The sequence below is a fragment of the Canis lupus genome, chromosome 9, assembly GCF_003254725.2.
Source record: "Canis lupus dingo isolate Sandy chromosome 9, ASM325472v2, whole genome shotgun sequence".
In the NCBI taxonomy this organism is placed as follows: Eukaryota; Metazoa; Chordata; class Mammalia; order Carnivora; family Canidae; genus Canis; species Canis lupus.
Window position 1 is genome coordinate 59863330 of NC_064251.1, and position 13257 is coordinate 59876586.

General features: G+C 57.1%; 1 protein-coding gene across 5 annotated transcripts in view; it reads right to left on the reverse strand.

Moving 5' to 3' along the window:
• Positions 1-13257, reverse strand: part of NEK6 (NIMA related kinase 6) — an 83318-nt gene that overhangs the window by 1904 nt on the left and 68157 nt on the right. For all 5 annotated transcript variants that reach the window (XM_025475098.3, XM_025475097.3, XM_035720800.2 and 2 more), the window contains 2 exons: positions 10737-10831; positions 2993-3106 (listed from right to left, as the gene is read on the reverse strand). In XM_025475098.3, the coding sequence (XP_025330883.1) occupies positions 2993-3106; positions 10737-10831 (209 nt within the window). The remainder of the gene's footprint in view (positions 1-2992; positions 3107-10736; positions 10832-13257) is intronic.

The following is a 13257-nucleotide window of genomic DNA, read 5'->3' on the forward strand; positions in this document are numbered from 1 at the left end:
TGCCTGCTGTCAGGCATGCAGATACCAAACCAGAGGACAAAACTCAAGGCAAAGGCTTATTGATCATAATAAATGCATTAACATGCAGCAGGGCTGCCGTCTGCCCACCCCCTGGCCTCTTTATTGTGCTCATGAAAGACGGAGCTTTTAATTATACAGACACTGAAGGCTGCCCCTGCCTCCGGGCGGGGGAGGGGCGCCTTGAGCCTCTGATCGCCTCCATTCTTCTGATAGCCAGAGTGCCAATTATTTTAATGGTAATTAAAATAATGACCTTAAAAAGCCTACATCTTAACTTGCATCACTGGGCTCACTGCAGTTTTTTCCATTTAAATACCTGGTGCTGCAGGGGCCTCATGGCCCTGCGGGGTCGGGGGCAGCAGCAGGGACAAGGGTTGGTCCTCAATAAGAGGGCTTGTGGACTCAGTGCCGTTCTCGCTCGCTCGTTCTGCTCGGGGAGCCTAGGGAGGGTGGAGGGGTCGTGCAGGGGGCCCTGAGGCTGCGGGACCTGCTCCATGTTTCACACCTGAGGTGTTGCAGGTTGCAAACGAGGAACCTCCCTCTGGGCCCGGGCCGGCATTGGGAGCTTCCCTCCAACCCGCCTACACCTTTTTGGGATTCCACTGCTTTATGAACACTGGGAAGCCCCTGGACAGGCAGCTGCAGCCGAGCCTGTGGCCACTGGAACGCTCCTGCAGTCTGGGGTTGCCCATGATGAGACAATACTTTTAAGAACCTTACAGACCCTTCCAGTATTCAGGGGAAGGCAGCAGTAGTTGGCCTCCAACAAGTTAATGTACCCAAGAAAAGCGGAGGAAGGTAAAGTCATTGTGAGTCCCAATTACTCAGTGAGCAGACTATGCGGTTGGCAGTAAGAGCATGTTTGAAAACTTCCGAAACCCAGAGAAACAAAAACAAGTGTCTTTTACACCCATTTCTAAGAGGTGATGTGAACTTCAAAAGCGAAGTGGTGCCAAGCAACTCCAGTGCAGAGAAGCACCTCTCACTGCCTAACACACAGCCTAGAAATGCTGGACACAACTGGTGAAAGCTGGATGCTCTGGGGAGCACAAGGTCACAAAGTTGGAGTGACTGACTCAGGGGAGAAGGGGGCTGAGGGCTTTACCCAGATTCACTTCATTTCAGCCTCTCTGTAGGGCAGAGATTACAGTTCCCATGTATGGGTAGGAGACAAGCAAAGTTTTGATTTGCTCCAAGTCCAAGCTGCTTCTAAATAGTACAGATTTCCAAATTGAAAAAATGAGAAAAGAAAAACCAAATGCAACTATTAACTTGGTGAAGAAATCTATTACTTGACCTTTGTCCTCTGCGAGTCTGCAGAGCCAGTAAGTGTGGCATTAAGTACGAAGGCTGCCAACAGAAAGGGAGCTGATGACCCTTCTGGTTGGCCTGCCTGGACACAGCATTAGAGCTCTTTGGAAGACCTGGTCTCTGCAGCCCAAGCCCCTGGTGGACGAGAGCTGCTCCTTCCAGAGCCTTCGGAGCCTTCAGGACTGGGGACTGTAGCAAGCTACGCAGATGGCACCTCAGCCCAACTGAACAACCGGCTATGAAGAGCTGTCAAGAAATAGGACGGCAGGGACACCTGGGTGCCTCAGCAGTTGAGCACTTGCCTTTGGCTCATGGTGTGATCCCGCGGTCCCAGGATCGAGTCCTGCATCGGACTTCGTGCAAGGAGCCTGCTTCTCCCTCTGCCTCTGCCTCTCTCTGTTTCTTATTAATGAATAAATAAAATCTTAAAAAAAACAACAACAACAACAAAAACCAGGATGGCACAGTGGCTGGGTGCAGAATCACTGGGTTCAAATCCTGCCTTCACCACCTGTGATTTACATCACCTTGGGCAGGTTACCTTAACCTTAAGTTACTGAGCCTTAAATGGCTCGTAAATGTGAGCCATTATCAGGATACTGTGGCCTGTGGTCCTTGCACGGTGGGGAGGTCTCAGAGTCCCCTTCACATCTGCTAGTGTTGCCCCTGACAGAAAGAACGATGATAGCTGGCACAGAGCATTTACCCTGAGCCAGGCCCTTTGTTGCACGTGGTGTCTACTTTTGGTGGCATTGGGGTAAATGTTCGCCTGGTGCCGAACTGAGCACGTCCGTCACATGTATTATTTAATCCTTACACTGACCTCGGGAGGTCACCTCTAGGTTATCCTCATGTTACAGCTGAGGGGACTGCGACTCAAAAGTTTGGCAACTCCCCCAAGAAGAGGGAAGGGAGTACGTAGATATACACATGTCTACACTCTTGGCCAGGCTGTATTGTAAACCTACCATCTGCACATTTTATCCACGAAGGTGAAATATTAGCCCTATATTCAAGAAGATGGAACTGAGGGAGGGACACGAAAAGACAGCTAGTAGCCGGCATGGACCCAGCGCCAGACCCATCAGCCTGTGTCCAGAGCCCTGGTACCCAAAGTAGAACGTTGAAGGTAAAAGCCCAAGGTGTGACTTAAGTCCGCGACAGCAAGGAGAGCCGTCTGCTCTCGCCATGGTTTCCTGGGCGTGGGTTGGCAGCCAGCGGGGGTCTGGGGCGAGCCCGGGCCCCACCACCTCCTGCCTCGGCGGCGTCTGGTTCCTGTTGTCTGACACCACAGGGAGCCCGTATCTGGGACCTGCAGCAGTGAGCCTTGCACTCGAGCACCGGGGTTGGGAGCCAAATGGGCAGAAGTGTGCCAATGGGGCCTCACTGGCCAGCTCCTCCTGGTTTCCGTGCCAGTGGGCTGGCCACAGACTGCTGGGGGGGGGGGGGGCCACCCTGGTGTCTGTGAAACCTCTAGCAAAATTAATCTACTCCCTGCCCTGGCCTGCCCCAAGTGACTTTCCCAGAAATCTTCCTTCCTTTCTCCACCCAATTAAGTGAACCCAAGCTCAACCCCACAGCCGTGGCATTTTGGAAATCCCTCTCCTCTCCAGCCACTGCTGGCCACCAGGCTCCCCAGGCCTGGTGGCAGCAAACTCACCTTCTCAGAGTAATGTTCTCCAGGGAGAGGCGGGTAGTCACATTGCTCGATCTTCTGGCAGAGGGAGAAGAGGTTCATTTTATCTCCGTAGAAGGGGCTCTGGAGAGCTGCCATCTGTAAGGGGGGTGGGGGGGGACGGGTGAGAAACAGGAGTGCGCAGCCTCAGGGTCCAGGGGTGAAAGGGACACTCCTTCCCTGGTCCTTGCTGAGCCTGCCCAGCAGGATTTCCTCAAAACTCTGGGGGAGCTGGGATGCAACAAAGTAGCAGTTTTAACACAATCCTTGTCACAAGCAAGTTAAAGAGCACAAGGTTTCAGAGACCAAACTTTAAAGGCCACGAGGAAGGAGAGGGAGATGCAGGCACAGCCCACCTCACGCCCCAGCGCTCAAGGGCCGGTCCTGGTGGTGCACACAGCAGATGGGGGAACAGGCTCTGCTCGCTGGGATGCGTGCCTGGGCCCAGCAGGCTCTCTCTGCTGCATTGTCTTCTATTTCTAAGAAGCAATTCCAAAGACACCCAGGAGAGGATGTCTAAGTCATACATTTAGGAAATTACCCAAGGACTAGCATTTTGGGGGTGGGGAGGTGAGGTGAGGCATTTCATTTTTGGTTCTCATTCTGCTGTCTGCATTAGCCCACTCCAGAGCTGCTCTCCAAAGGCCTGCAATTCAGGGCAGCGGCTGGTGTCCCGGAGAAGCGAGATGCCCAGACACCATCGGGGAGGCAGGTGAGTAAGAAGGCCGGCCACCTGGCCAGCCCAGAAGCAGGGGCCCGGGACCCTGTGCATCACAGAAGCTCCGGGGCGGGAGGGCAGCCAGCCCCTGGTTCTGCAGCCAGCCACAGCCGGCCCAATTCCCAGTTCTGTATTCTCTTGCTGTGCGTCTGGCCTCTGGTTTCTTAGTCCGTAAAATGGGAAATCTCCACCTGCAGGGTCGCAGTGAGGCCTCACTGGCACAGGAGGCGCCACAAGCTGGGCTGTGGCCACCCGTGATGAGGCCACTTGGCACGGCTCCACCTTGGGGTCCTGGGAAAGGAGACGACGAGATGGTGGCCCAGTGGGGTCTTCCCCAGTCGGGGAACTACCAGGCTTCCCCTGTCTGGAGGGGACCCGGCCCCCGCCCCGTCACACCCAGCGCTACTCGGGGTTCGCGGGAGCTCTGGGGCGGCTGTGTCCAGCAGCCGAGTAGCAGCCCAGCACAGTGCCTGCCGGCCCCATCTGCTGATTAATCCCTAATGGGATTCAAGTACTTCTTGTCACTCCCGCTCACTGTTGCCTGCTGCCAAAAGATGGCCCAACGCCTCCTGCTAATGAAGTGCCGTCGGGTGACTGTGCCTGCCTGTCTGTCTGGCCTTGGTTCCCTTCGAGGAGCCGGGCTGCCCAGGCCACTCCGCACAGACTCTTTGGCCAGGGGTTCTGGGGCTCTGGCTGTGAGGGGGCAGTGGGCGACCGCAGCGGGCGGGCCAGCAAACCCCATCCCAAGGCGGGGTGGAGCCCGCGGTGCGGGGTTTACGGGTGCCCACCAGCTTTAGTGCCGCTGTCTGTCCCCAGCCTCTGTTGGCCTCTGTGGACGGCTCTGGGGGCCCCAAGAGCAGGGCCTGCCTTCTCTGGGAGGGCCTCCGGGCAGCATCCTTGGGTTTCTGGAAGGCCTTCAGGGACACGGCACAGCGTGGCCCGGAGACTCTGTGGTTTCTCTGACCCAGGCCCAGGAGTCAGCCCGGAAAACCACCTGTGGCCCAGGTGCTTTCAGATGGGCGTTCAGGGACAGCCTCAGTGCTCCCCGTCACCCTTCCTCCCATGACCAGGGACTCCAACCCGTTCGAGGACGATTGGGAAACCCATACTTGCAGGCAGGCTACAGGGAGTGGCCCTGGCACTTGGCAGGGAAGGCCGAGCGCGTGGAGCCCTGCCCGCTGCGGGTCCCACCGGCCTGGCGGGGAGCTGGCTTTACCAGGGTGCAAAACGGCATCACGCAGGAGATGCATTTGCAATAGTTCAAGTGAGAGCCTCGGGTGCAAAGGGTTAATTGGACAGCTTCAAAAGGCCATCTGTTGCCACAGTGGAGAGCAGCTGAGGCTCCAGGGCGGTCACCTGGGGGTGATCGGAGTGCCCTCCGAGTCGTGGCTGGACGATTAAGATGGGTTTTCCTGGAAAGTGTTTCTGTTCAGAGTAGAGAGAACATTTAAAACGTCGGCCCTGGTTTCTTCACGAGTCGGGCCCGGGAGGGAGACTGACTAATCCTTTCAGCAAGCCCTTCGGATCTGCACACACCTTGCCATTTGGGACTCCAAAAGGGCCCCGCAGATGGGCAGGGGGCGAGCCCCGGACCACCATCCCCTTGAAAGCGTTCCCCCCGCCCTCCGGCACGTGCCCGTGCTGTCCTCAACAGGGTCCGCAGAGGGACCTGCCCGGGGAGCCCCCCTCCCCTCGATGACTGCGGCTTCTCCACCCACCAGGCAGGTTCTGGTGGCAGCAGAGACCTGCCCGTTGCCCCTCCTGCTGCCGGCCGTGGGCCTTCCACCCAGATCAGGGCGCTGGGCTGTGACGGAACCTCTGGGGCCGCTTGAGGTGCTGGGATTAGCACGATTACCCCGAATGACGAGATCCTCGCACCCGCACCAGACGACCGCCCGCCTCTGCCCGGTTGCCGCGGAAGGGGACTGTGGGGCCGATCCCGTCTGCCTCGTTCGAACTGCCAAGGGCTGTGGCGCTCAGCGCTGCTCCTCAAATACAGAACTTTTCTTCTCTGGCATTATCGGGATGACACCCAGCCAGGAAAGTGGGAGAGTGCGGGCGCCTGGCCCTGCCAGGAGGGCTCAGGGAAACTGGTGTGTGATCTGAGATGGCAGAGGGAGGAGGGGACTCTGACTTGAGAGGTGACAGCAACTGCTGTTGACTCCTGCCCTGTTGGGGCCTCAGACAGCCGCCCTGTCACCTAGGATCTCCAAAGCCCACCCCAGAGTGAAGGCTGCACCCAGAAGCCAGGCACCAAGGGGTCTGCAGCCCTGCTCCCCCACGAGCCAAAGGGTACCACACCTTTCTCTGGGTAGAGCCAGAATTCCAAACAGGTTCCTGTACTAGGGGCGGGCAGCCCTTAGTCTGCGTCCCTCACTGCTTTCTTGCTGGGTCCAGTCCCCCAAGGCTGCTGTGAGAAGGTTCCCTGCCGAGGATCCTGGGGCTGGTGCTGGACAAGCCAATTCCTTCGGCTCCATGCTCAGAGCTGAGCTCTCATGTAAATAAAACTGCGGAGCTGGCACACTGGGTGCCCCCATGAGGCGTGCTGGGTAATGAAAACAAAGTCCTGGGCCTTCTGACAGGGCCAAGCTCCAGCATCTCTGCTGGGGGGCGGGCTCCCACCACAGAGGGGGGCGCTGCAGTGGCTTAGGACTCCCCACAACCTGGCCTTCCTCCCCTGGGACTCTGGGCTGGGGCCCACAGCCCCTTCTCCACGGCACTTAGGCCCCCCCAAGCACGGAGTCACCAGGGAGAGGGGGACTGCCCGCCCCTCCCCGCCGGCTCGGGAAGGCCCGCACGTCCTGCCCTGCCTCTGGCCAGGGCCTGTCCGCAGAGGGTGGGCTCTGACAGGCAGCCTGGGGACCAGTGCCCATCTTGGCCACTTCCTTGTTATGAGACCCTGGGGAGTCACTCCGCCTCCCTGAGTCTGCTTTCTCCCTTATGACAAGGCTGGGACCGGCCTGGTGTGATTCTCTGGGGGCAGTGCTGCTCCCAGCTGCTGAGCCATCTGGCCTGTTTCTCCAGATGGTGACCTCTTCCCGACAGATCCCACTTGGCACCCACCCTCCGGGGCGCACGAGGCAGGTAAAGTGTTTTGTGGCCACTCACTAGCCACCAGTCAACATTAACATCTTTGGGTGAGCTCAGGAGGTTCTCAGTAGACCCCTGGCTGCCCAAGGGATGGGGGTGGGCTGACCGAAGCCCCCCAGAGCTGCCTGTATCTTCATCCGTGAAGCCTGTGAGCGTATTATCTTCAATGGTAAAAAGGATTCAGCAGGTGTGATCAAGTTAACGACCCCACGTGGGAGAGAGTGCTGGGTGGTCCAGGTGGGTCCTAAGTGTAATCACAAGTGTCCTTGTAAGAGGGAGGCTGAGGCAGAGTGACTACAGAGGAGGAAGGGGTCATGAGCCAAGGAGCACCCGGAACCTCCCCATTTTCCATGGAAAAGGCAAGGAACGGGATTCTCTCTGGAACCTGCAGAAGGAACCAAACCCTGCCAGCATCTTGCCTTCTGTCCACTAGCACAGATTTTGGACTTGCGGCCCTCAGAACGGTAAGCACTTTTATGCTGTACGAAGCTGTCAGCTCTGTGGCAACCTGTTGTAGCAGAGGAAACGAGCACGGGGCACTTTCGAGACTTGAGGCTGTGCCGGGGCAGGCCTGTCCACACAGGGCAGGTTTTCTCTGGCTCTGTGCTGTCACTTCAGGCCGCAGGTCGCCCTGGCTCGGGTGGGCTCCTCCTCAGATGTGGTCCGGAGCAGGCAGGCGTGTGGGTGGGAGCGTCTGGGACGGTTCTTCAGGCCGGTGCTTCGGGGACACACCACAGGCCGAGTAGTGGAAGCTCTAGTCGTGTCTGTGGGATGTTTCCTTCCAATTACCAAACCCTGGGTCCAGATGCATCTCCCTCCCTGTCTGTGGGGGTAGCACCCACTTCCTGCAGGGTCGGGGGCCTTGGCGGCCTCGCCAGCCCTCGCCTGCGAGAGGCCCGAGCCGTCTGGTTTAGGTCAGTGCCACCCATCGCCGAGGACGCCGGTGCACGGAGGAAGGACGTGGCTGATTCTGAGGACTTCTCACCGCCAGCCCCACCCTGGCTGCAAGCTGATCGCCCCCACAGGCTGCCAACGGACAGAGCAGCTCAGCCGCACCCGGGCCCGGTGCTGGGGAGCCCAGGCTGTGAGCTCTGCCTGCACACCCACCACGCAGCTTTCGGGGCTGCAGCTGGAGACGGGAGGACGGCCCCCCAGAGCCCAGACAAAGGCTGCACAGGGCCTGGCACAAGCGCAGGGAGCCAGCTGCCGCCCCTGGGCCCCGGGGAGAGGGGTGGCCGCCGCCACACCCTGGCTCGCACTCGGGGCGGCCCGCGGTCTGCTTATGCTCAGAGGCCATCCGGGTTCACACGGACAGGAAGCAGCTTCCTGAAATCCCAAACCAGGGATGGAAAAATAAGAGGGCCAGACCATCTGGACTGGGGACCCTATGCACGAGAGCAGGGGTACGAGGCTGAGTTCTCCAGAGATGGAGATGGAGGCCAAGCCGCACTTTGATTTCCCACTGGCCAAAGCAACAAGGGAAATGTGGCAGTTGTGGGCTCCTTGCTGCCAGAGGTGGGTGGCAGATGCCCACCAGTCGGCCCACGCCCAGTCAGCAGCTCATGGCAGCGACGGGGTGGCCACAAGCATCAGTGACCGGCCTGGAATGCCGGAGGGCCTGCTCTGAGCCAGGCTCCGTTCGGGAACTACTGCCGCCAAGCGAGCTACCTACACGCACGTGTGTGTACATGTACACACCATGGTTCAAAATTGCCCACCTGGACCCCGGCTCCACTGGAGGCGTCTGCTTAGCCCTGCGGAGACTAGGGATGGCAGTCCCCCTCCCTGAGGACTGACACAGGGTGGACAATGCCCAGTTAGTGGGGCGTGTGTGTGTGTGTGTGTGTGTGTGTGTGTGTGTGTGGAATCCCCTCCTCAGACCCCAGCCAGTGCAGGGGGCAGGGCTTGGCTGGTGCACGGCCTGGACTCAGCTCTGTCACTGGCCTGGGCAGCCCTGGTGGCCGAGCCGTTCACCTGAAGCCGAGGCTGTACTTGGGAGAGATGGCTGTAGGGACCCTGAAGTCAGGGTTCATCCCAGATGACAGACACAAATACCAGAGGTTCTGTGTGACTCTGGAGGTCTGCCCACCTGGTTTTACTTCATTCTAGGCAAAACCACACCACACAAACCCTTGGGGCTACTCCGACCATGCAGGCACCTGGGACACGCTGCAGGCAGGTCTCTTTCCCGTCATCCTCGCTGAGGATCCTTCCGACTGTCCTCTCTTTCTCTTGTTGCTAAAGACCATCCCCCGGCCCAACCACTCCGGACTCCCAAACCCCACACCAGCTAGGCTGTGGGGAGAGACGGGGACAGCAGAAGGATACACAACTCAGCCCTCTTGCACCCGAGGGGGCCAGGAACTGCTCTGCACTCCCCGATCCACTGCAGCCACCAGGTGGATACCACTTCACCCCAGCTACTCCTGTTTGGTGGCCATTAAAAGAATTCCTCCCACAAGAGATGCCCTCTGGGGTCCTGAAAAGCAGGTCTGCTCCCCATCTCTGACTGTCAGGGCCTGACTTCCCCCACAAGACCTCCAAAATGACGCTGAGAGTCCCTGACACTACTAACCTCGGGGGGGGGGGGGTGTCCAGCCACAGATGCTACTTGGCTTCCTCTCTAACCACTAGGCCACTTCTTTAAAACAAAATATCTGCTCTTTCCAGCAGGAGAGATGCTGTGAAGCTTAAACCTTGCAAAGGGATGGGTTTTGACCTCAGAGACTTGCTCAGTAATGCAGGGAGGGGACCCAGCTACAGGCACCCCTAGAGTCCTGATGCGGATCAGCAGTGGGCAGCTCATTCCTTACGTTTATACCCGAGGACCGTTGAGCTTAATTCCGAGTCAACAGTCCCTGTGCCCCCCAAATGCCCCCGGTGGGCCCCTCAGCACTATCTCGAGCGGCGCCGCCCTGGCAGTTACAAGCTGCATCAGCTTGATCACGAGTCTCTTATCTGCTCCAAACCAGACCCCACATAGGCTCCAGTCAGCTCCAGGGAAAGCAGAAAAATAATCAAGGTTCCAATTTTAAAAGCAAACCATGCTAGGGGTCTCAGGGCCTCGGAGGATTTTTTCAAAGCCTCCGCATCTGTTCTTTCATTTATCTGGACGGGGACGGGGACAGTGCAGAATCCCAGAGCCGCCCGGCACTAGGTGGTCCAGGCCAGGGTGCTGGGGGCTGTGGCCAACAGCTCGAAAATACTGGAGGGCTCGGGGCTCCCTCCCCCACTGGCGGCTGCAACAGCTTCACGGCCTAAGAACGGCTTGTGCTCCCGGACCTCCAGGGTGGCCGGTCAGAATCTCTTCCTGTCGTCTCCTGCCTGCGCCTGCCAAGACTCAGAAATATTCCCGTCCCGCCATCCAGACGGGCCCCCAGATCTGGAAATGGCCATCTGGTGGCTCCCTTCCACAGCTCAGGGGAGGGGACGCGGTCTTTAGTGGAACCCTGTGGCTGGGCCCGGGAGAGCGCAGACACCCTCTGTGCGAAGTGTATCAGAAGCACGGGCCAGAGCCGACCCCCTCTGTCCCCAAGGCCCCGCATGAGGCCTGATGCTGGGGAGCCAGACCCCCTGCCTGTGCCCCCTCCATCACACAGGCAGACACTCAACCCTGTTTTTGGTCTGTTTCCCTCTGCAAGTGGCAGCTGCCAAAGGTGACGTGGCACCCAGTTTGCCACTCCTCTGCCTCTAACCATCTCCTCCAGCCTGACGTCATTAATCAGGCAGACGTTGGGCTGTGTGGGGTGAAGGACAGGACCCAGATGGTGCCAAAGTCATAGGTGGATGTCACACAGCCCTGCGTCCCCATATTGAGCCAGGGGTGGGGAGGTGGGGGGTGAGGCCTAAGGCCCTGCCCTGGCTGGGTCCCTGCCATGCACACCCCGCTGAGTGCCGCTAAGCTGCAAGCCAGACACTCACCTCGTACAGCAAACAGCCCAGAGACCAGATGTCAGACTTGAAGTTGTAGCCGTTCTCATGAATCCTCTCTGGTGACATGTAGTAAGGTGTCCCCACTGAAATACACGGAGGAGGTGGGTGGGTGCTTATGCTCTGTGCAGGGAAGGCTGTGAGGGGGAGGGGAAGGCATGGGGGCTGGGAGATGGGGCCTCGGTCTTCCTCTCCTGTCCCCTGCTCAGTCATAGCTCCCACCCTGGGTAGGGCACTAAAAGCCCCTGGGTACAGGGACCTCCCCAGACCTGACAATTGGTCTGGGGGTTGGGCAGCTGGGGATACGTGTCCAAGGGAGTGGGATATGATGGCGGGGCCCTGGGAAGCAACTGATCAATTGTCCTTTTAGGTGAGTGCTTAAGCCCCAGAAGAGTCCAGAGAAGTCTCAAGAGTGGGGGGAGAAAACCAACCCCTGTTAACGCTGACCAAGTGCATCACATGTGTTAGCTCACCTGTGTTCTTAACAGTCCCCCAATGAGGCAAACCCACTTTACAGATGGGGAAAGGGAGGCTCAGAAATGCGGCAGGGCTGAGGTTCAAACCCAGATCTTTAGGCTCCAGAAAGAGAACTCTTAGCCTCCGCCCTTGGCTGGCACTGATCAACACATCCAGACTTGGGGTTGGCCAAGATTTCTTAAGCCAAGGACAGCAAAGAGCGTAACCAGAGAAGACTGATAATCTGGACTTCATTAAAATTAGGAACTTCAGTTCCCCCAGAAAACCATTCAGAGTCGAGAGGCAAGTCCCAGGCTGGGAGAAAAGTCTCCGTCCATACACCCAACAATGGCCCCATACACAGAATGTATTTTCAGTAAATCGTTAAGTCAAAGACAAACAATCCCCTCCCTCAAATTTGCAAATGACTTGAAAGGGCACTTCACAAAGGAGAACATCCAAGTGGCCAATAAGCACAGGAAATGATGTTTTTCTCATTCGTCATGGGGCGGCCGTGATGACAAATTAAAAGCACAGTGAGTTACGACCGCCCGCCTTCCTGGGTGGTTAAAGTCAGAAAGGCTGCTATAAACCAAGCGTAGTGACGTGTGCAGCAACTGGAGCCTCGTGCATTGCCGATGGGGACCAAATAAGGTACGCCAACCTGGGAAAACCATCTTCCGTGGGATCTACCGTAGCTGCAAATACTGCCGACACCACAGCCTGGCAGGTGGCACCCCCCAGGGAGGTGCCCCAGAAAAATGAGCCCTTCTGTCCATCAAGAGACATGATCTTATTCATGAGAGCCGGAAACTGGAAACAAATGCCAATCAACAGTTGAATGGACACATTGATCCTGTGGCCTATTCACGCAACGGAATAATACACAGCAACAAACAAGAGCCTGCCCCAGACGTACACTGCAAAATGGACTGATCTCAGACACGATGCTGAGCGAAGGCAGCCAAGCACAGAAGAGCACATGCTATCTGATTCCATTCTTGGTTTTTTTTTTAGGTTAGTGAGTTTTTTTTTTAAGATTTTATTTATTCATTCATGAGATACACAGAGAGAGGGAGAGAGAGGCCGAGACACAGGAGGAGGGAGAAGCAGGCTCCATGCAGGGAGCCCGACGCGGGACTCAGTCCCGGGACTCCAGGATCACGCCCTGGGCCAAAGGCAGGCGCTAAACCGCTGAGCCACCCAGGGATCCCCCTATCTGATTCCATTTTTATCAAGAACAAGTTCCGTATGTATGTCATTATCTGAAATAAAAAAGCAGAGGGAGGGCAGCCCTGGTGGCGCAGAGGTTTAGCACCACCTGCAGCCCAGGGCGTGATCCTGGAGTCCTGGGATCGAGTCCCACGTCGGGTTCCCTGCATGGAGCCTGCTTCTCCCTTGGTCTGTGTCTCTGCCTCTCTCTCTCTCTCTCTGTGTCTCTCATGAATAAATAAATAAAATCTTTTAAAAAAGAAAACAACCTGCCAACTATCCTTTAATGGTGTCATTATGATTTTAAAAAGAGAAGACAGGACAGCCCGGGTGGCTCAGCGGTTCAGCGCCTGCCTTCATCCCAGGGCGTGACCCTGGAGACCCGGGATCGAGTCCCACGTCGGGCTCCCTGCATGGAGCCTGCTTCTCTCTCCACCTGTGCCTCTGCCTCTCTCTCTGTCTCCTCTCTGTGTATTCTCATGAATAAATAATAAAATTTAAAAAAAAAAAGAGAAGACAGTTGAACATCAGAATAAGTGGAAAAACCCATAATCTCAAAATCAAGGACAGTCCTTTACATTGAAAAGTTAAGCTGTTTGAAATTTTTATTACCTTCTTGTGTTTCTCATTTCATTAGAGACAGGTGAGGAATGGTTAACGGCCAACTTGTAGAGGCTGTGAATGGAGGTGGAAAGCCCTGCTCTGGGCCTGAGCACCCTGCGGCAGGATCTCAGGTACCAAAGGGTCCCAGTGCCCTGCCCATGACTGGGTCATGGGGGGCACCTTCTAAGCACCTACTCACTGGGTCCATGACTCTGTCCCATCTTACCACTGTTAACACCAT